This window comes from Olea europaea, unplaced genomic scaffold (genome assembly GCF_002742605.1).
Source record: "Olea europaea var. sylvestris unplaced genomic scaffold, O_europaea_v1 scaffold878, whole genome shotgun sequence".
NCBI classification, from domain to species: domain Eukaryota; kingdom Viridiplantae; phylum Streptophyta; class Magnoliopsida; order Lamiales; family Oleaceae; genus Olea; species Olea europaea.
The window spans coordinates 127672-151338 of record NW_019267241.1 but is presented as its reverse complement, the minus strand read 5'-3'; the positions used below and the strand labels follow the sequence as shown (position 1 = coordinate 151338).

The 23667-nt window shown below is 35.7% G+C and overlaps 2 protein-coding genes and 1 pseudogene across 4 annotated transcripts in view; all 3 read right to left on the bottom strand.

The window, feature by feature from the left end:
- Nucleotides 1-2621: 2621 nt before the first annotated feature.
- Nucleotides 2622-19444, bottom strand: LOC111392078 (probable E3 ubiquitin-protein ligase ARI8). Of its 2 annotated transcripts, XM_023017353.1 has the most exons (16): nucleotides 18925-19444; nucleotides 16909-17033; nucleotides 16590-16695; nucleotides 16412-16502; nucleotides 15702-15874; nucleotides 13021-13125; nucleotides 12842-12930; nucleotides 10402-10446; nucleotides 10142-10249; nucleotides 9871-9961; nucleotides 9670-9759; nucleotides 8707-8754; nucleotides 6739-6810; nucleotides 5388-5487; nucleotides 3856-3982; nucleotides 2622-3370 (listed from the first exon to the last, which is right to left on the bottom strand). In XM_023017353.1, the coding sequence occupies exons 1-16, from the start codon at nucleotides 19120-19122 to the stop codon at nucleotides 3103-3105; spliced, it is 1836 nt and encodes a 611-aa protein (XP_022873121.1). In that variant the 5' UTR covers nucleotides 19123-19444; the 3' UTR covers nucleotides 2622-3102. The 2 variants fall into 2 exon arrangements, with proteins under 2 accessions (XP_022873121.1, XP_022873122.1); XM_023017354.1 differs by lacking the exon at nucleotides 10402-10446 and having other exon boundaries at nucleotides 18925-19442.
- Nucleotides 17040-18917, bottom strand: LOC111392079 (annotated as a pseudogene).
- A 757-nt stretch (nucleotides 19445-20201) lies between the features above and the next one.
- LOC111392087 (inositol transporter 1-like) overlaps nucleotides 20202-23667 on the bottom strand; it is a 7180-nt gene continuing 3714 nt past the window's right edge. For both annotated transcript variants that reach the window (XM_023017364.1, XM_023017365.1), the window contains 3 exons: nucleotides 21920-22027; nucleotides 21636-21821; nucleotides 20202-21147 (listed from right to left, as the gene is read on the bottom strand). In XM_023017364.1, the coding sequence (XP_022873132.1) occupies nucleotides 20500-21147; nucleotides 21636-21821; nucleotides 21920-22027 (942 nt within the window). In that variant the 3' untranslated portion in view covers nucleotides 20202-20499. The remainder of the gene's footprint in view (nucleotides 21148-21635; nucleotides 21822-21919; nucleotides 22028-23667) is intronic.

Sequence of the window (23667 nt, the reverse complement as noted above, 5' to 3'; positions counted from 1 at the left end):
CTGGCAAGTTGATGAACCAGGAGAAAGCTACCCCTATTAACGAACTAGGGAAAAGTCTCATTTTATGGTAATCGGTTACATCACCACTTTGCAATGTGAATCGCCCCTATGTGTTCTAGAGTAGACACCTCTCCTAAACCAGTAAACAGTGAGAATTCTGGCACTTTATACCCTCTAGGCCATGGATATGCTTGGTCTACCCAATCGGGATATGGTTTTGTGTATGTCGGCCTAATGACAGGACGCACCCTAAAGGCCATCTGATTCTGCACGATTTCTATGATCTGGTTCCTCAACATGACATTGGGATCATATGGAATTCCTACAGGCTGGTTAACCGGTTGATTTGCATGAGGTCTAATGTTTGGTCCTTAATTGGCAACAAAATTACCATAATTAGGTCCAGTACCGTTAGCCTGGACATCTGTTCCCTCATTACCACGTGGAATATTCTGTCCATTATTTAGGACATTATCTCTCACGTTTGAATTACCCCCCAAGTTAGGCATGCCACTACCATTATTTTGATTTGGCACTGTAGTACCTCCTTAGTTTGAAGTAGAGGGACCAGAAAGCGACTCCACCCCTTGATTCGGATTTAGGACAGAGGGATTATGTCCCACAATTGTCCTAGTTTGAAAGTGGTTTGTAAGAGGTATAGTCGGTTGACATATCTAGCCTACTAACTTATTCATTGTTTCGTTTAACGTCTTTAGCTGTTTGGCCATATTGTCATAGTGTGCGTTTCCATTTTGTGTAAATCTTTCCATATTATGAATATTTCGAAGATTTACCTGTTCAACGACGTCTTGCGTGAGTTCTCCAAGCAATGCACGCATGGTTCGAGGACTTAACTCCGTCATTGGTTCGTAACGACTGTTACTGCTCTGATTTTGTCCATCTGTTCGTGGAGAGGCATGCTGCTCCTCATATCGCCCGATTACAGACTGGATTCCTCCCTGACTTGCTCCTTCCTTGTCGGATCTCTGAGGCATATTGTTTCACCTTTTGTATTTTCAACACCTAACACCACTGTCCCACCGGGCGTGCCAAATTGTTTCGCGCGGGTTAAATCGCTAACAATTAAAAAGGGTCAGACGATTGTGTAAGGGACGAAACCTCTTGAGACAAAGTCCCAAAAAGGGGTGTTCTTTTATTGGTGATGGACTTTACAATTGGGAATGAAAAACAACGTGCCTCCAAGGGGCGCAAGCACACGAGTTACAGAAAAATGTTTAAGTCTAAAAGCTAAGGAAATGAAAATTACATATTCTCTGTTCGAGAGTTTTTGATTCGGTCCTTTGCTTCTCCGTCCTTTCTCCCTTTTATACCTCCTAGACGATCTCTTTGTGATTAACTACCCTGAAAACTGCTTGATCGTCCTGTAACTTCCCACTTTCTTTGTAGTGGCCATTTTGTCATGAAACTGCCTCTTAACTGCTGCCATTATCTTTCATCATTCAACCGCTTTCGATTGAATCCCTTGAGTCGTGGAACGTGATAATGCTACTTTAACAACTGCCTTGATAACTGCATTCCTTGATAACCACGATGCGTTATATTTGTTGATACCTTGGGTGACTTGAAGGTTTGGGCGAGAGTGGAATAACAGCTCTGGGCGACCGTATGACACCCCATTCGTTCAGATTCTGGGCGACTCGCAAACTTGGGCGATGGCGTCACCGCATTCTTGGGCCGCTTATTTGGGCCTTCACCCTGATTCGTTTGATTGGACTTCGTTCTTTGGGCTATCCGATTTGGGGATCTTTCAATTGGGCTTTATTCTTTGGGCTGTTCGATTTGGGCTGAATTTTTATGTGTCAACAATATTGAAGAAAAATGTATGGTTAAAAAATAAGAAAATATTTTAAATTTTCGTTTAATATTATTTTATTGAAAAATGCATGGTTGAAATTATATCAAAACTCCGTTGAAAAATATATTTTTCCAAAGAATGGGGCTCAAACAGAGCCATAATATAACTCATCACGAAAGGCTGTCAAAATAAAGAAAGGACATAATCGACCCAAAATTGTTATGTTCTTACCTTTGGACATTCTAAAGCCACAATATCAGAAATTATTGAAGTATTAGGAGCAAATATTTTCATAGATTCTAAATTTTGCATCGTATTTGGTGGGTCTAATATACATTCCTTGCTCTTATATGCACTAAAATCTTAAAACTGCCAAAATAACGGTTAGGTCTGGATTTTTTCGTTTTTGCTCATGGTAGTTTCTCAATTAAAACCTTAGATTATGGGTCTCAAACAGATGTCATTTTATAATTTGCTTATAAAATCTGATCCTATTTCATTGTATGAATAACTCGATTCTTTTAAAAAAGTGAATATGATAGAACGAAAAATTGAATGTTGTCGATTACGCATCCAAAGTCTCAACATTCTGCAGAATTAACGAGTTTTTTTATATCTATCTTCTGAAATTCTTAGGTAAATTAACCACCACGGGAACTAAAAACTTCTTCGTAAATTTTGTATTCTCATGCTTCCATTCGCCAAAATTCCTCCGCAAGTCTATTCTTAAACGAACCATATTACCATTCAGATTTTTGACCCACTAGTTTTGCTAGAGAGTAAACCAACCCGATCAATAATGAGCTATGCCAACCTAGCTTAATCTTCGTGCAATACACTGCTTATCTCCTCTCAAATACACCATAATAATGTACATATTCTACAACGTAAAAAATAAAAGGCTGAAGTAGCCCAGTTAAATATCTCAATTGCTACTGGGAGAAGGAAACACAAATGAGTACATTTGCATTTACATCCTACGCATGTTGTTAATTTAAAATCGAGTCATAGTCATCAGAGCTGGAAATAGTGACTACTGACTTGTTTTGACTCAAAGACATAAATATGTACATGAACCCCCACTCCCACCCCCACCTCCACCTCAACCCAACCATTAAAAGAAGGGGTAAAACTCAAGCCTACTGCGGTAAAACTTTTTTTCAGAATTTTACACCTCCCACACATGGCAAGCTAGTGACAAGTTTTCTATAAATTTTCTTTTGATTTCTGTTTTTATTATCAGAAAGGTACTTTTATCGGACCATCATGGTCCGTTATGGCCTGTTTTAGCGATGGTGACAGCACATGTGGCATGTAGTCGAATATCGGGCGTTCATATAGGTACATCGATCGCAAGCCCAACTGCTTGAATCGTCTGTGTTTCTGCTTGATGCTCCTGTCCTGGAAGATCCCTTTGCCCTTCCAACTTTCCCTTTGCTGCTGCCAGCTATGTTTTTTGAGCTTGTCGTCTTACTACAGGCTCCTTGTGGATCAACATCAGAAAGGCCATTCTCCAGTGCTCTAACTAAGTTCTCAAAGTAATTCCGAGTCACACTGTCAGTTAAGGAAAGGGAACCATCAGTAATAAAAATGGACGATATTGTTAGTAATCCCTACTAAGTTTTGTGAAACTCAATGTTGTACTTTTCTATCTTATGATAAATGCAATACGTTAGAAGACTCGGTAGTCAAGAATACTCGTGCAGAACATTTTGAATCTTAAAGCACTCCATTAGGAATGTAATTTACAAGCGGATCTCATGAAGTTACTCGACAATTTTAACATTTTTACATCGTGCTGTAAGTCTCAACATAGTTGTTTAAACAGCTCTCTGACAAAAATTTAAGGAATTCAGGACTTGGCTACTGCTCCACAAATCACACATACAATGATCAATTACTGATAAAAAAAAACACGCCTTCATCTCAGAAAATGACAACTAAAGAGTCAATTGATACTACTATCTCACTCAGCTTTCTATAAATCTGATGGGAGTGGACTGAAACCTGTTATGATGAAAGGCTAGAATAAGAATTACCTCGTCAAGCCAGCAAGTTTTGTACGGAAATCATTGAAATCCTTTGATGGACCTTCGGCATTAAGGTAATTCTGTAGCTCCTTCTCTGCACACTGATGGAGCCTTTCTAAACCAGCCTCTGCCTCACCTTTGAGTACAGTATAGAATACATTGCAATTAAATAGTGAATAATTTTTTATTTTTGAAAGGTAATCAAATATTTTATTAATCAATGCATAATACATGAGAAGTGTATTATCAATTTAAAGCAGAAAGGAACAACATAAAATTGGGCAACCCATCTATATGCCTAGTAGCTGCAGCATTAAACCATGTATACAATGTGAAATAAAACATTTCTCTAATTTGCTCTCTCTCCACATACACCATACAATGCAACTCGGAATAAGGTCTCATGCAAGCTTGCAATCCTTGTCGCGAAATTTTCTCCTTCATGCCTTTAACACGTCTTCCATATGTCTCGATATCACCCAATCCATATGTTGTGATGCCAAAATATTGTGCCACAGTAAACGAGCAGCATCACAATGGAGAAACAAGTGATCAATCGTCTCCCCGTCCCTCCGACACATATAACACCACTCTGTAACATAAAAACCTCTTGTTCATAGATTATATATCGTTAACATCTGTCCCCTGACCACCATCCAAAGTAAGAATGCAACCCGTGGAGGCAATTTACATTTCCACACCAATTTCCAGGGGAATAAACTCTGCACAAGACCCAATAAAGATCTAAAATAAGTGCCAACTGAGAAAATCTCATCCCGTGTCAATCTCCACCTACTATAGTCTGCCTCTCCTGTCCTGATGCGGACCTCATACAAAGAAGTCAAAAACAGCGCATAATCGTCTAATTCTCAATCCTGTGGCCAAAAACAATATTCCAACTGATCATCCCATTATGTATATCTAAGACATCACTCACCGTAGCAGACGGTGTCAACACAATACGAGATAAAGAGGGAAGTTTCACCTTTAGCGATTGTTCTCCACACCAACAATCATCCCAAAAACTAATGGTAGTACCATCCCCCACTGCAAAAGTCAATCTATCCTGAAAATCACTCCACCCTCGCCGAATATATCGCCATAAGCTCACCCCGTAAGAATCGTGATTCTCACCTGAGCACCATCCTCCCTCCATGACACCATATTTTGCCTCTATTATTTCTCTCCAAAAACTATCCCTCTCCACACCGAATCGCCACAACCACTTGCCCAACAAGGCCTTATTGAACAATACGATGCTCCTCAATCCAAGACCCCCTAACCTTATGGGAGAACAAACGACACTCCAATTAACCAAATGTAATTTTCTCTCCTACCCTAAACCTCCCCAAAGAAACTCCCTTTAGATCCTTTCTAACCTTTTTGCCACTACAACAGGGATAGGAAATAATGATAAGAAATAAGTAGGGAGATTCGACAATGTGGACTTTATGAGAGTAAGACGACCGCCCTTAAACAGTGAATATAATAAAACTAAACAGGCATATAGAAAATTCCAATTCAACAAGAGAACGTGATACCTTGCAAATACTCAAAAAACTGCTTTTTTGTGTGTTCATGTTCAGGCAGGTAGAATCCATAAGCATAGGTCCATTTTAACACCCTCCTACACTCAACTATCTGCAAAAATGCATATGGATAATCAGGTGATTATCTTGCCATCATTGTTGAGGTCATTATTCTTCTTATTTGCTATATAACTTGCATCATATTGGCATATCCTATGATAACAATTTACCTGACAAAACAAAACTGTAACCCATAACATACTGATTAAGTTTTATAACCATTTTTTGACACGGGTGTCTGATATTATCAAAATGGAAATCCTCTTGTTTGGGTTCTTAAAATTAAAAAAAATGCATTAAAAAAAGAAGAAGGTAAGATAGTTCTCAAGTAAGAATGCCAAATGACAATATCAGGCTCAAATGCATCACAAGGTAACATTGTCCTCATCCGGGGCTATACATATTCTACCAAGAAATCAATCTAAAAGGAAATATAAAATGCAATAAACATAACTATTTAACAACGAAATCATATGTCCTTTGACAGATTAGAAATGGGATAAAAAAATTTGGGACCTGAAAAGAAATAATAAATAAAACTTCTAAATTTCACAATAAAAGCAGTAAGAGGAACCCAATAAGAAAGGGGAGTGCTTATGACCACATTGGTAAAATTATTTGATTTGAAGTGGGAGGAGACTAATGTGAAGAGATTATTGTCCACAGTCCTCGAGTGTTCCCCTCCCCTTCCCTCGAACAGCTCCATATTACAGAATTAGCTATGTGATTCATAGAGTGATAACATATTTCAGAAACTCACAGAGAGCATAATCCCTTCAGCTCATCAATAAAATAGATAAACAATTAATACCCTAGCAAAAAAATAAATTAATTAATTAAAAAAAAAAAAAGGATTTCAGGTATGTTTACCCTCCCCCAAGCATTGATGGGTTCTCAGCATCAATAAACTAACAACAACTGAGAATGTCATTTAGCCTCATTAAATTTATAATACATTTCTCTCTGTCTCATTTTTTAACCACACATTCTCAAAAAAAATAAATAAATAAACATTATTCCAAAATTATAAAATCAAATAATGGGGGCCTACTTTTCCACAATTGTATACAGGCCAATGACATAACATCTAATGAACCACGCCGTCCTAACATTGTCCATTATTTAACGGTTGTAATAATTTTCCTTTGAAGTGGGGTTAAGGCCGGATTTGAGGAGGTTACTTCAAACAACGTAAACCATTTTGACTTTCAAAAATAAAATTGCGAGCAACCTCATCCAAGAAGAGAATTTTTTATTTTTCTTTAACATGGAAATATGACCGAACTTAGAGATAAAGCTTTACCTGTTGCCAAGCTTCTATAACGAACTTCAATTGTGACTCAGGTTGGGATTGTACTTCACTAAGCTTCTCGAGCTGCAGGAAAGAAAAAAAAAAACCCACCTCTTAGAGTTAAAATCGGAAAGTAGAAATAATATTCAATAGCAACAGCAGCGGCTGGTAAATATAGAGATATTACATTTCCATTTATTCCGTATTGCTGTTCTTGTCTTGAGACTTCTATCTGATTTTTAGTGACGTGATGTGCTTGAAAGTAAGTGGGTGATTTCTTTGTGTCACAAGCATAAACTATTTTCCATTAATATTTTAGCTTGCAACCCTATTGAATATAGAAATACCATAGTTATCAGAATCGTCTCCGTCATTGACCCAACTGAAGCTCCAAGTGATCCGATCAGTTGTTCAATCCACGGGTTAGGGCTTAATGCAAATTCAAATGATAATTTTTAAATTTGAAAAAATAATGTAGAAAATAGTACAAGTGTAGATGTTTTAAAGCATATTTAAGATAAAACCAATTATATAAAATTAGTATATAATTATCAAAGATAATCTATGAGAAATATATTAAGCCCTTGTTTGAGCCCCATTCTTTTCATAAGAATGGATTTTCGAATAGTGTATTGATGAGAAATGTATGGTTAAAAAATAAGAAAAAGTTTGAAATTTGCGTGTAATATTATTTTATTAAATAATATGTAGTTGAAATGATGTCAAAATATTGTTTAAGAATGTATTTTTTTTAAAGAATGGGGCTCAAATAGGAGCTTTTATCCTTTGATGATCAATATCTTTAAGTCATTAAAGGCAATTGATTTTAAAGATCAATTACGAAAAGATAAATAGATATTTAGCCCCTGTTTGGCCTCCATTAAAATTAAAATTCATTTTTCTCTCTTTTCTAATCAATAACACATTCTCCAATAAAATAATATTACACATAATCTCAAAAAAAATTATTGTTTTTTAACCACATATTCTTTAAAAAAAAAACTATTCCAACCATTGAAATTTCAAATAATGGGGGACAAACAGGGGCTTATTTTGTTGTTGTAGTTATTAGGTAGATTAATTACTTCGGTTGATATATTACGAATTTAAATTAGTAGCATAATGGTCAAGTTCAAAAACTAGAACGTGAAAGTTTTTAAGAGTCAATTCACAAGTTCTTCAATTTCAAAATTTTCCGAAATCAAACCAGATCAAAAACTGGTACAACCATTGAAAACCTGCTGGTTCTATCTAGATTCCACCAGTTCTTGACCGGTTCACCAGGTTCCCGGTCGTATTGGGTTTACTAACTATGAGAAATACAATTCACTTTCCCGGAATTGTATCATGGTATCAAAGTCAATTTAGAATTATAAAATGTTTTTTCCCCATAATGACTTGTTTTGCTGATTAGAGAGCATTTTTCTTGTAAGCAACCTTAATTACTGCAGTCTTTTGTTCAGTTGTTTGACAACATCTTTGCCTCTCTTGTTCACTTGTTCCAGTCAAACAGACAACTAGGTCAACCACTTCAGAGTTTATGTTATCTTCCGACAAACTTGATTTAATTTAAACATTAGATTTAATCAAAGTGATTGATTCAGTCTGACTTGATTTTAGTTGATTTGCATGAATTTTGTTAACTCCTAGTATTAAGGCTAGTTCATTAATATGATTCTTATTTCCACAATTCACAAAATCGTTAGAAATAACTCAAATTATGAGACACCCAGATATAGAGAGGATTACTAAAACTAGGAGGGTGCGAATATGAAGAATACTGGAACTTTAATAACAACCCCTGAATAAACATGTTCAACAATACAACAGATTTATCCTTTGGAAATCAACAATAAATCTAAGTCAAAACTAAAAGTACTATCATTAAAATGAACGGTCGTGGCATTTAAATCATCATCATGCAAAATACTCCTAGAATAACATCCTGATTCAACATATAACAGCATAAGAAAATCTTACATGAATACTTTGCATTTGATGCAGATCCGCCAATGCCTTTTGCCTTGACTGCATTAGATGAACTAAAAGTCGATAGTTGCAATAAAGGAATAGAAAGACTAACGAATGCTAATGAATAATTGCAATGTAACATGTGCAGCTATATATATTCAACCAAGGGCTTCTACTAAAGAGGAGTTAAAAGACACAGAAAGCTCAATTGTATCAAACAAAAGAAAACAAAATGCAAATAAAAGGTAGACCTAGGCATGAATAAGAATTACGATTAAAATGATGTTAAAACTGAAAGGAAATTTACAAACAACAGAACACTCATCCAAAACTCGCTACGGATACTAAGAAGACAGAGAGTGGCATCATTCAAGGACAAGGAACCCCTTAGCCTACGCTTTCACAGTTGCTATAAGTTCACATAAATCACAACATCCAACTCTCTTCAATGCGATAGGCCCAGAGCTTAAACAGCAGTTTTACTTTTCTACGTTATAGTCCAACAAATAATTCTCTAATCCACATTGATTTCTCACTAACATGATCTCATTTTTTCACTAATAAAAGCAATCAAGTAAAACAAGGTTTCATGATCCTGGGAAACTCTTTTGGTGTTTGTTCTTTAAATTCTCATCTCAATTTTAAATTTCATATCCAATTGTCTCTACTTCTGACAAAGTTTTTGCAATTGCTTGATTATCTTTTTCATCAAATTGGTTGCACAGTAATCTGTGTTTCCAATTTTTGATTATTTTCACAACGGGCACTAGATGAGATGCACACATATGGAACTCGGATACAATTTCAGCTAATTATACTCGATCGCGAAATAGCGTGTTAGGACTAGAACTGTTTAACTAGTTTCATTTTCAAATAAAACAAATTCGATGTTCTCTTATATGATACAGGTATCACAGATGAAATCAAGATTAAGAAAAGAGAAACCAGATGAGAAGACAAAGTAGAGCATACAGATTGGTTGGAAGCCCATCGCTCGTAGTAATGGGTATATCTTTCCAAAGAGTTCTTGGCCATCTCTCTTCTCCGCTCAGCTTCATCGTACTGATATCAAAAAGTTGATATGCAGGGGGGAATATGATTTATTCTCCATATTTGACAGCAAATTGTAATACAAGTTATCAAAAAAAGATTACTACATCCCTAATTCCATACCACTCCCTCTTGCTTTGCTGCCTCGTACCGGTTGCATGCATAGAAACCTCCAGTCCTCTCACCATGGTCCGACCACGCACCTAGACATAGCCTGCAAAGCAGTTGACCAAGTTAATGACAGAATACACAAGTTCAAATCGTAAAGCAGTAAGTGATGGAAATGGGGGTGACATAATTTCCATAATCTAGTCAAGAGATTCTGCATATGCACAGGCAAAAAAAACCATAATATCCAGCCAGTTTGATTTAACAGTTTATTAAAAAAGCTTACCAGCAAAATTCAAATTTGCAGGGTGGTGTGCAAGTCATATGCATACAGCCTTGGTGCTTTTCAATTGGTCGCTTGCACTTAGGACAAGGCTTGGAATTGGCCAATATCCTAAAAATAACAAAAAATTCATTAACACGAGCAATAAGATAATAAGATACTACAAATGTCATTTGTCAGTCTTTCCTATTAAAAAAATTAAAAAAATCACAAGTAGCAGCTTTTAAACAATTTAGATCCTGATAATGGAAGAATTTACATACTTTGTGTTAGTAGTACAACAATGCTCCATCATACAGCAGATTAGACTGGGATATGCAAGGACAATGAAATTATTATTTTTTTTTTATAAGTAATCAAGTAATTTTATTAATAGATAATACATGGGGGGTGTATTATCAATTTAAACAGGAAATAAACGACATAAAGTTTGGTAGCCCTTCTACATAATTTGTGGCTGCAGCCTTAAACCAAATATACAAAGTCATATAGAACCATTCTTTAATTTGCTCAATTGTTCTTGCTTGGTCTTCAAAACAACGACTGTTCCTTTTTTTCCATACACACCACACAATGCATCCCAGAATAAGATTCCACGCAAGACTACTATCCTCATCTCGGAATTTTCTCTTCCATGCCCGCAACACATTCTCCATACGCCTAGACATCACCCAATCCATATGTTGAGAAGTTAGAATAGTGTTCCACAACCACCGGCCACCTTCAAAATGAAGGAACAAATGGTCATTCATTTCTTCGTCTCTCTTGCACATATAACACCATTCGGTAACGTAAAAACCATTTCTACGAAGATTATCCACCGTTAATGTCTGCCCCCTTACAATCGTCCATAACAAGAAAGCCACTCGTGGGGGCAATTTACATTGCCACACAATCTTCCAAGGAAATGAACTCTTCGTCGATCCCAATATGGATCTAAAATAAGTGCAAACTGAGAAAATACCATCCCATACCAGCTTCCATCTTTTCCTATCATCTTCTCCCACTTGAATATGCACCTCGTGCAAGGAGATCAAAAACAGTGCATAATCATCCAGTTCCCAATCCTGCAAACCCCTCTCGAAGGCAATATTCCAGCTATAATTTTCATTATGTATGGCTAGGACATCATTCACCATAGCGGTAGCCTTCAAGGCAATGCGATGCAAAGAAGGAAACTGTGCCTTTAGCGGATGATCTCCACACCAACAATCATCCCAAAATTTGATACTATTGTCATTCCCCGTCACATAAGTCAATTTCTCTCGAAAGTCATTCCATCCTCGTCGGATATACTTCCACAAACTCACCCCATAAGATTCGCGACCATCAATCGACAAGTACAATGAAATTATAATATTCAGCAATAGCAAAATGAACATCACCTCATCAACCATGCAAAGTTATTAAATCAAAACCTCTGCTAAATCATGACACCTGCTATTAGACTGTACACCAACTAGAAACTATGGACCAGCAACTAATCAATGAAGGAGACATGCAACAGCAACCTTTTTTAAGTCCAAAATGTAAATGATGGAGAATGAAGATAAGAATAAAAAGATATCTTGGTAGATTAGGAATAAATATAGTTTTATTTGAATTAGTTTATTTTAGTTTATTATTATTATTATTATTCTACATTGACTAGAATCAGGTTTATTTCCTTAGTTTCCTACTTAGATTAGTTTGTTTAAACTCTATATAAGGAGGGTCCTTGCAATGTAATAGTTGAACTTGATTATTGAATAAACTCATATTTATCCTCTAATTTCTCTTGATTCTCACCCCATTCTTGTCTATTTCTCTCCCTATGTTCTCAAGTCTCGGTTTTGTACTACATCAGTAACTTTCGTAGCCTTATTGAGATTTACTTTGTTTTGTTCTCAAGGCTACATACCAAAAGTAGCGGCTAATCCATCTAGGTGGCAGCTGGGATAATTAAGCGCAGACAAGGGGCTTTGGTTGGACAAAACTGCCTTTGGCAGGGGATGAAGGCAAAAAAAGTGGCCAAGGCATTTTGCAAGATTTCTGGAATCTTCTAAACGCAAAACCACTGTTTTAAAGGCTAAAAATCTGTGGATAAATCATCTGCCAGTTTTCAGATTCATCAAAGGCTGCTTTGAAGAAAGTAGGAAACCTAATGTTGCATAAAGCAAAAAGCACCAGCAGAATTCAGATAGGTTTAGATCCATCCTGCCCTTAATTTCAATTGTATCTGCATATCTTGGCCTATAAATAGGCTAGTATAATTCATTTGTAAACATAGAGTGGAATTAGAAAAACACTTCTGTGATTGTAAGATTTTCCTTCGAGTTATAAAAAGGCAGAATTCACCCAAACTTTGCCCATCGGTAACCACACAAGACATGAAAATATTTTAATTAAAAATTCCGTAGGCAATCAACTTCAGCAAACAGTTAGTAAGGCAGCTAGTTCAAGGCAAAGAAATTTAAAAGATTCAGTGCCGAGTTCCTAATTTAGCAAGTGAATGTACATTTACTGTCTAGAGAACATCGACACGTTATATCTCCAATTTCGTCCCAAAAAAAGGCCTTTTTGAAAACAAACATTTGCAGAGCACCTCTGTTCCTGATTTGTTTAAACTTGATGTTAATGACATCACATTTAGCAATTACTAAAGAACTAGACCAAAATAGCTAATCTCGTAAAAGAACTCATCTGGGTCAGCAAATACTCTACCAATTCATGTTTTCTGACTCAGCACTGTTTTTCAAAATCCATTTGGCCACAGTTTCGCAGTCCACAGGACGATGAGCTTCCTCTGTACACTAATGGACCAGCACACAATGATTGGCACACATCAAAACACAGAAAACAAAGATGACAACCAATAATTCGTACTAGAACGAAGGGCTTACGCTCCAACAGAAGCTGTAAGAACAACTGCAAGTGACATCATAGCTTCCACTCCCAACAATGTATTCAACAGCAGAATCACAACCAGGGGCAGGACACCACTTGGTCTGTAACCATGTACAAAAGGTTCTTTAGTTCTCTGAAATGCAAGATAATCAGCATGCCAAGGCAAATAGGCTACAGCAGAAGAAACCAATGATCTGATTGAAGATATTATCATATAGTTATATTACCATTCAGGTCATTGTCAAACATCAATCCCCCACCCCCAAAAAAAAAAAAAACTGGGGGGGGGGGTTGGGGGGCGGGGGGGGGGGGAGAAAGAATCACAGAGACAGAGGGAAGAAAAAGAGAGGAAAAATGGGGCTATGGCCAACTTTTTATTCAATCAATTCATCATCCCAATTACAATGTAAAATAGACTGAAATACTGAAAATACTACAAACCTAAAAATCTAAAAGATAGGGGCTAAGCCCATTACACAAGTCCATAAAAATAAAATAACTCAAGTCCAACTAAGAAATAAAAGTCCAACTAAAATAATTAAATATCGTCCAACTAAAGTAATAAAACTGGGATGTCATCATCAATAAGGCTCCCCCACAAAGGGTTGCTAGACCTTCTAAGCCGTTCCTACAAATAACTGGCTTCCGTCCTAATAAAATCAACATCCAATGCATATATCATGCATGTAGCATTTGAAGTTTAAAAAGAATGTTCATGCGCATGCTAGTGTAAAATGTTTGTTCTGTAACAGAGACTGGGAACAAAACAATGCAATTAAATATATAATATTCTCATCAGCAAAACCATATACCACCTGTCTATATCTTTTCCTTACGAGAAAACCAATAACAATATACATTTTCAGAACTAACATACTCTCTTTTAATTACAAGGTCATCAAAACAATCTAATGTCCACATGCACAGACAAGCGCACAGAACTCATGCAGTGTGTGATATGTACAAGGTCAGAAAATAGCAGAAAAGTTGCAAAGACCAAGTTCTGTGTAACCCATATTAAGGAGAAACAGGTGAATCATACAGTGCACAGATGTGAAATTTTAACATCAATCTCGACGCCCCAACCCCCAACAAAAGAAACACCATAGCAACCTACTTCTCAAAAATAATCTACTACTGGGATTTTTGTGAAATGACAGTTTACTTTCTCCAAGAAAATTGCAGCCATCACAAGCTAGAAGATAGATATTTGAAAAACTGATACAATGTAAAATCCCAAAATTTTTATGGAACCTTTTCATAATTTTGAAAAGTTTTAAGTGACTAAAGTAAAATTTATATTAAATTCTTAAATTTTTTTGGATCAAATAATTAGATTTTGATAAACCGAGTTTTAATATATCAATATTAAACTTTTTTGTAACTTGCAATTAATTAAAATGTTAGACTTGAGAAAAATTTTATTAAGATAAGTTAGACCCTAGATATTTAAGTTTAAAAAAGTTATTAATTGTTAGTATTGAATTAAATTGGTTGTTGATTTTAAAGTTGTTGATGGCCACATGTATGGATAATTTTTTATTTTGATTAGGATCGAAAAAAGAGATAATTGTAATTTTAATTTTGACCATGGTTAATTGAAATCCTAATTTGATTAAAATTTCATTACTTTTCATTACTTCAATTCTAACACTAGCATATTAAGTCAAATGGAACCAATTTCAAATTAACTTCTACATTTCCTATTTTGATATAAATTCAATTAGAAGATTAGGACTGGTTGATTATTTTAATTAGAAAAACCATTAATACGATATAATAGTAATTCTATTATTTGAAACCAAATCTTATCAAATTCCTAGTATTACACGATTTTCCAATTTTAGTTGCATACAAATTCAATGGTTAATTTCAACTATCATTATTTCATCACGGAAAATATAGAGAGCCATGGCAGAGAGAGAGACAATGAGTGGAAATGTATTAAAAAATCATATGAGAATTTTTACGCACAAGACTTTATCTTTGTTTCAACCTTTTCAATAACGAGATAAGATACTCGTGTGCAACTAGCTTGTTTACATATACCTTTATGGATTTAGTCATTTATGCATAAATTGCAAGTTGACCTTCGGATTCTTTATAAAGAGATATGAAATCCTTCGAGAATTTAATATAACCTAAGATGGATGTATCGCTTAGTCACCGTATACTCTATAAGAGAAGGGTGATATGAAATGTTTAAATTGATTGTTATATAATTGCGTATGAAAACTGCACGTATCTTATCAGGTGTTTTTAAATATTCACTCTTACAATAATTTTATAGGTTAGTGCAAGTCTGTTGGGTCTGTGGCAGTAAGATGATGCGGGCTGTCAAGTGGATTGAAGAAAAAGGAAAAATAAACATTAAATTTTTCCGTCTTTAAATTTATTAGTTATTTTAATTTGTTCAAAAATATGTTATTTAATTAGTTAATTGATTGTGTTTATTTTTTTAAAGATACAATTTCCATGATCTAATTTAAGTTATGAATATTCCGGTTATTTTTTTTACTAAAGAATTTTATTTTATCGTTCCGCCTTTAATGTAAAGAAAAGCAAATTTTTGGTAACACTTCAAGATTTATGAAAATTTAAGGCGTTACATACAGCACTTACAGTTGAAAATTATATATGGACAAAATTGTAACAGATCCACAAAGGATATAACTACCTTTCGACTATCTTCAACATAAGATCTAATAAGGTAACGACAATACTTCTCCCTATCTCCATCTGGTGCCAACATATTAATCATATCTTGACCAATGGCAGCATTACAAGATGGATCCGGACACCTCAACGTCAAGCAACCAGGGCCATCATTGATGGACGTGCAAATGTAAGCTGCCAGAACAAATGCGCAAATAAATCAAGATAAATTAATTGTTCAGATCAAAGATATATGGGAGGTGCAAGGAAGACGGGAAATGGATATGTTCAGGAATGAGGGTTACTTGTTGGCTGCCAAAACATGCCTAACATAAGCACTTTGCCTCATAGAAAGTTCTCCAACTTTTTAACAGGTACCTAAATCCCAATCATAAAATATCCAACAGATCCTTCATGACAACCATATTCCCAACAAAAACCTCCCCCCACCTCCAGCCCTTGAACAGAAGGAAAGACGATAATTAATTCCACCATTTAATACCCCATAATGAACCAAAACAAGCTATCCCCACAGCAGTTGAAAAAATACTTACAAAGAAATGATGCAATCAGGAAACATGATTTCTCGTAAAGCCACTAACATCTGCCATCAATGCCGTTAAACATCGACCAACAGATATAGGCCATAACCCAAATGCAAAAGACCCAACTAACTTCAACAGAAAACCAGTCAGCATCATGCTAATCGAAGTGTACCACGGAGTTACAAACCTTTCCAGCATGTGTCACAGAAAGGATGACCACATGCAGCAGTACATATCTGCTCCGGTGAGAAGTTCTCAAAACAGATCCCACAAGTTACCTGCCAAGGAAGATACAGAACAAGCATATAATGATGAAACCAAGCTCAGAAGAGATCAAAAAGTCAAGACTATAATCGATAAGTTACTTGTTTAGCATTCGAAAATTGAACCAGTGGCTTCTCCAATAAGCCAACAGAATCGCGAACTCTTTCTTCATCAGCAAACCATTCTTCATGCACATCATTCACGCTCCTAAATATTCAAATATTCAGATATACAGTCAAATGAGGCAAAAGAAACACCAATGAAAGGTATTATATACAGAAAACATTAGCCATAGGCTCATAATGTTTACACAAATCGCTCAAACAAAATTATCAAACTGACACAATCAGATAGGTATTGATGTGAGAATTATAGATAGATTTCAGTTGTTTGGCAAAATCAAGAGGTCAAATAGATTACCACTTAAAGCGGCGCAAAAGTATACATGCGGCATCTCTTGAAACGGAAAGAACGGTAGAAATTCTTGTGATATCTTCCTCCTGACGCTGACGTATATCTTCGTCCTTCAAGATGGTGCAATTTTTCTGGAACATAAATTTAACATGTAAATCCAATGGAAACAAATAAAGACAGTGAAATAAACAAATTCACTACTAGCTAGTCATACACTACACAGTCCCATTTTACATCCTGCCTCAAAATTGCAAACATAGTTTTTCTTATGGAGAATGATATTCTTATAATCTAACAAGGAACTGACTAATGGAAGAAAATTTAGATTGTTTCACATAGAAGTTACAAGAAACGTCACATAAACGATGAAGATCTCACCACCATACTGGCCACGGAAATCATCAAGGCTTGAACTTAAAAACCATAAAATGAAATAATGAACAGATACTAGAAATCCATTGCATTAATCGACCATATACATCCATTTTTTAGTTTTCGCTTTCCTTTTTTATTCTCTGTCCAAGTTTCCAAGATCATTACTTCACCATTACAACATTGACAAACTCTTCACAATTAATTTATCCATCACCGCCAACATCAGGCTTCCTGTCATCTTATCTACTTTCTCATCACTCAGCTTCTCGCCAAGATTCGCTATCACATGGCGCAGCTCAGCGGCAGAGATGAAACCTTTCTGATCGCTGAAACGATTCTGATCCTTGTCAAAATGCCAAATGCCTATTTAAGATCCTCCTCAGAATCAGTATCCTACATTTCCTAGCCATGAGGTTCAAAAACTTTATAAAGTCAATGGTTCCATTACCATCAGCATCAAGCCATTAACTTCATTGATTTCCTTGAGCTCAGCTTCTGTTGGATTCTGCCACTAGGATCTCATTACAATACTAAGCTCTGCGATATAATGCCCACTGACATCTTTGTTGAAAAGGCAGAAGGCCTTCTCAAACTCAGAGATTTGGCTAACTCGGACATTTCTTCTCCACAATATCTTCTGTTCTTTCAAGCAGCAATGGCATTTTATTTTTTTAAGAAATGCAAGAGAGATAATTCTAGAAATGAGATCAAATATTCAAAAATAATTTGCTTTTCACTGTTCTTAATTATAAACTGTATTCAATATATTAAGCAAAAGCTCTACTCTACTTTATTTGGCTCCACCAAATATGCAATATAACGCTGTAACAGTATAGAGGTTGCGGTTTTTAGCATGAAATTTGGAGCTTTGAATTGACATAGTCAAATCCAATCCAATTTTGAAATTTATTTCTCCAACTCCAGAAAGAAACCAGCATAAGATGAATGCGTTTGTTGAGCAGCATTGGTTCCATTAATTTAATTTAACGCCAACAAATGTCAGAACCACATGAGAGAGAATCGGAAATCAAAATTTTATCTCTTAACCCTCCATTCTAACCAAATTACATTCATCTGGCCAAAGTTATTGATTGAATAGTCACTACTCCTTAAATGAACCCGTTCATAGCTAATAGCTAAACAAACTCAGCTGTCACAGATAGTGTTTAGACTATGTTAACACAATTCAGCTTGCTTATTGTATATTTCTACAAAAGCATTACCGTCAACAGCATTCCACAATAAATACAAGCTTAACATTCTAAAATTGATCGGAACTAAAATTCAAATAACATTGATATTCAACATACTGGACTGGCATACTTTAATGTGATCAGAAATAATACATATGAAGACCAAAAGACTTCTTTTTTTCCGAGAATAACAAAGCCATTAAGCTTTAGACTTTTCAGTGATATTCACAGTTGTATATAACTTAAATGGTTAACCCCTTGAAAACTATAAACTTATTGATGCAAGAACACTAAATGATAGCTGACCCACAAAAGAAACATAAATTTCAATTACAATGACATTGTCCCACATTAACAAAGGTTGATCGTGAACAGATGCAGTAGCCCGAGGAAATTTGAGGAATTCAAAGCCAATATAAATACAGAAATGGTAAAATATTGGGAATTCACACACCTGTAAGCGACTAACAGGAACGTCATCGGACTCATTGGCCATAAAGTCAAAATCTTCAGAGTCATCCTCCTCCTCGCCCTCAACCTCACCGTAGCTGTAGTTATAGTCCTCCTCCTCCTCACCGCCGCTGTAGTAATCATCTTCCTCCTCCATCGAAGCCACGTCATTAGCATCGTGCATATCATCATCCGACTCCATCGGCAACAAAAATAAATTAAACCCTAGAACGGGTAGAGAATTTTAAAAAAATATCGGCTTGTCGATAACAATTGATCGAAGAAGATGACTCAATTCAGTCAGAAATTGATTTGATCCATCGATCGGTCAATAATCCATCGATCGATCTATTGATCAATCACTTCTTGTTTAGGCTTTTTTGTTGGTGACGAAGAGCACAGGATTTAAGGCTCACTGAAGCTTTGAGAAGGTGGAGCCTTAGGAGTGGGGTTTAATCATTAATGGGTCATGATGTCAACAGGATGACATGGGAAGGAAAGGTCACCCTAGATGAAGTCTTTGATGGTAAATCACCCAAGTTTTATTAAAATTCCAAATTCATCATTGAATTGGGAGCATCAGATTCAGAGTAGTAATCCTCTGTTTGACGGTCATTATTTTGAAAAAAATAATAATAATAAATGATTTTTTAAATAGTGATTTTCACAAATGTGTGATTAAAATGGCAAAAAAAAAAAAAATTGAGTTTAAGTATAAAATATTTTATTACGTGAACGTATGATTAAAATGAATATGAAAATTAAAGAGTTTTATTTTTTTTTAAAGCATACAAACAAGGAGCTTAACTACAGAAATTTAAGTTATGTGCATATAAGTTTGAACTTCTTTGTAGCCGCTTCGAGAATATTCTACATTAGATTGGTATATCTCGAAATATTATCTTTGTAGCCGCTTTTAGAATATTCTACATTAGGTTGGTATATCAAAAATATTTCGAGTAATATTTTCTATGATACTCGAATAAGAAATGAATTATTGTAGAAAAGAGCAAATGTATAGAGAAAGTGTTTGTGCATCAATTTATGAAATTACTTGTCGTCAACCATACCTTATATAAGTTGTTCTCCATAAATATATTATATTGAGTAATAAATATTATTTGCAGTCGCTCAATGTCATAATCTTCCTACGTAACATACATGTAACTGTTAGTGATTTGACGTAATCAAATTGTCACATATATACCATGTAAGACGATAATAGCATTATTCTATTATATTTAAAAAGTAACTCTTGTACGAAAGCATAAACATTTTTTCTTGTAAATCCACATCTAATCTTGACTTTATTGATTTTGAATCAGTTCAAAATTAGCAGATTGTTCTGCTAAAACTTCGAGTCAAACAATGCGGTAGAAAGCAAATTGCAACTTAATACAAGTTATAATATAGCAATGAAGTCGCTCTTAGCTCGACCTCATTTCAAATGATGGATTTTCAAGCAGGAACACTTCCCTTTGAAAACCATGCATTATTTAGGGAGGGTAACCACTAAACGTAATACATGTTATCACAAAATAATCCTCTCTATAGGCATAAAGAGGATGCACTCTCACTGCTAATTTCCTTCTTCAAGTAGAGCTTCTCTGATATATCCACTGCCCCAAGCTCTCTCTTTCCAGATCCTCTCCACTTCCTCAAATGTCAAACCCTTTGTCTCGGGCACGAAAACAACCACGAACACAAAAGCGGCCACAGCGATGACAGCAAGTATCAAGAAAGTCGAACCAGTGCCAACAGCATCGGCTACTGAGAGAAAACTTTGGGCTACTATAAGATTTGATATCCAGTTCACAGTAGCCGACATACCTCCACACATTCCTCGGTACGCCTCAGGATATATCTCCGAGTTCACGGTCCATGGCACGGGCCCCATTCCAGGAGAGAAGAAAGCTATATAAAGAGCCAAACCCACAACCGCCATCCAACCGTAGAGCCCATTCACGGAAGAAGTAGACGGTTCCAAGATAAATGCTACAGCGAGAACAATGAGAGAGATTATTACACCCGACAAGCTGCTAAGGGCCAATTTCCGTCGACCAAAGTGGTCGATAAGATGTATTCCCACAACTGTACCAGCAGCATTCATGGCTGCGACGATGAGGGAGAGGAGAAGTGCGAGTTGATTGGAACTGAAGCCAGCCATCTGCACAATGGTTGGGCTGTAGTACATAACTGTGTTGATACCTGTGAACTGCTGGAATGCCTGCAAATACAAAGTCGGACGTTGTACTGTAATCAATGTAACGAAGTTTGTTTCCATGTTTATCACGATCCTACGTAATCGAGTATTCAATGAAATGGAGATTCTGTAAGTCATATATCCAAAAATAGAAAGGTCGGTGCTGTCCCCTCATTCAAACCTTAATATAACTTAATCATAAGAGAAGACAAAAACAAACTTAAAAGGTAGATAAAAGATGGGAAAGCTTTTCTTCAAAATTTGAACCCAAATTCATCACTAGTAGAGGAAATGTGAAAAGCAGATGAGGGGGCTCATATAAAGCCCCTGTTTGAGCCCCCTTTTTTGGGGCTAAAATGCATTTTGGAATAGTATTTTGCTAAAGAATTTGTGGTTAAAAAATAAAGAAAAATTTTGAGTTTACATGTAAAATTATTTTATTGGAAAATGTGGAGTTGAAAGTGAGTTCTTGGAAAAGGGGGGCCAAACATAGGCAAAATTTTGAAAGCTACCTGAAGTCCAGCTCCAGCAAAAAATGCAAGTCTTATTTCTTTCACTTTAAAAACATCAGAATATCGGACCGCAATCTTCCTCTGGCGCTCTTCCTCAAGTGCAGCAGCAAGCAGATCGATCTCAACTTCCAAGCGATAAGGATCATAAATTTTTGAGAGCACAACAATGGCTTGAGATTTATCCTTCTGCAAGAATTATTGCCGAGTCAATACGAGGAAAGATAAAATATCTGATAACATGTTCCAACACACAATTATCCAAAGCAAGCAAAGAATTTTTGCACCTTCAGGTAAAGCCAGCGAGGAGATTCCGGCAAAAATAGCATAAAGAAAAATTGAAGAATGGCAGGCACTGCAGATACTCCAAGCATCCATCGCCATGTACCAGGAACCTGCTCACCCATTTAAATGGAAAAAAAAAAAAAAATCACAAAAAGTACAAAAGAAATATTTAATGCATTTATGCCTACCCTAATCGGTGCAAAATAGCATTTAGAAACAAATCATTTTTTGACTAATATCAATTCACCAATTACCAAAAGGGCAATACCAAAAAGCTGGAAGCCTACAGAAACTATAAAACTCGTACTAGAAACTGTTAGGACATAAAAAATATTCATCACTGTGTATGGATAAACCTTTAGCCTTCTATATTGAAAAGGGCACAATAGCTAATATATATTGCATATTTACACACCACCCAGGAGAATAGTGCTCATTAGCTCAAACAAACTAATTATTTTAAAATTCAGGGATATTAATGAATTAAAGAGAAGTTTCCAATAACTTCTGTATATTTCTGACAAGTTGAATTAAAATGTATTGCAACCAGTTTTACCCAACACGATATGAATAAAGCACGACAAGAAAAGGAGGAACACAAAAATATGCCATAGTTTGGTAGCCTTCTCATTGACCACGTTTTCAACTTCTAAGCCTCCAATGTAAGCTAACATGCCCATACATATATGTTAACTTATATTATCAATCAATACTGAGTCCAAAACAATAACATCATACGAATATTGGAGGAAAGGAAACATGGAAAGCTTAAGCTAACATGTTCCCATGTATATGTTCGCTATTATTTTTTATTAGCCCAGTGACCTAATGGATAACATAGTGACTTGAACATTGGAGAAAAAGAAATATGGATGAAAACGATACAATACACCAATTAACTGACATGGGCAATCGACCAAATATATCAGGGGCAGGAGAAAGCAGCCTAAGAGACCTCCCAATTACTCGTTCCAGCCTAAAATCCGAAGCAGGGATCCTTCTGGATTTCCCCATATCTATAATTAAAGGTGAAAATGCTCAGCATCCGTTAAACAAATTCAAGACTTTAACCAATAGTTTAATATAACCGGAGAGTATATATGACAACATATGAATACAAATAAAAGTAACATTCAGCAAGAATCAGAGAAGAAGAGATGTAAAAGTTCATCATAACCACAAACAAGATTGAGCACACCGAGCAGCAACATGCCAAATTCCACCAAAACAAACTACAAATATTAGTGGTAAGAAAAGAACAGAATGATTTCCTTTGGCGATGTTACTGATTGTAAAAACTTATAATGCAATCCCAAAATTCTATCTTGATGCTGCTCGCCTGTACTGCACAATGGAAACCTTTCATGCCAATGAAGCAATGTAATAAGCATGAGCAAATAAAAATCATTATGCATATAGAATCAATAGATGCAGATATATCTTTCGCATGTGAAGTCAATTGATTTTGATGCTTCCAATCATTCTCCGAGCCGTCCGAAGAGAGGCTAGCAAGAAAGGGCTTACAGGACAAACACGAAAAGTATTACTTTCAAAAGATGATTTTTATTTGAATAAATAATTCAAACTGAAACTCTAATGTCCACTGATATATAGTCAGTCACTTATGGTTACACTTGGTTACATAAACCTAAATTGAAAAATGCTCATATTATCTCAAAAATTATTGGCTTCTCAACCAAACCCCCCCCCCCCCCCCAAAAAACAAAAAAAAAAAAAAAAAAAAAAAAAA

What these genes read in the sequence shown, in the direction of transcription:
- LOC111392078 (XM_023017353.1), bottom strand. Translation starts at nt 19,122, where the DNA reads ATGGAGTCGGATGATGATATGCACGATGCTAATGACGTGGCTTCGATG. An exon ending in GATGGGCTTCCAACCAATCT is followed by an intron (nt 8,755 to 9,669) that starts GTATGCTCTACT and finishes CATCTAATGCAG; the next exon opens with TCAAGGCAAAAGGCATTGGC. An exon ending in TTATAGAAGCTTGGCAACAG is followed by an intron (nt 5,488 to 6,738) that starts GTAAAGCTTTAT and finishes GCATTTTTGCAG; the next exon opens with ATAGTTGAGTGTAGGAGGGT.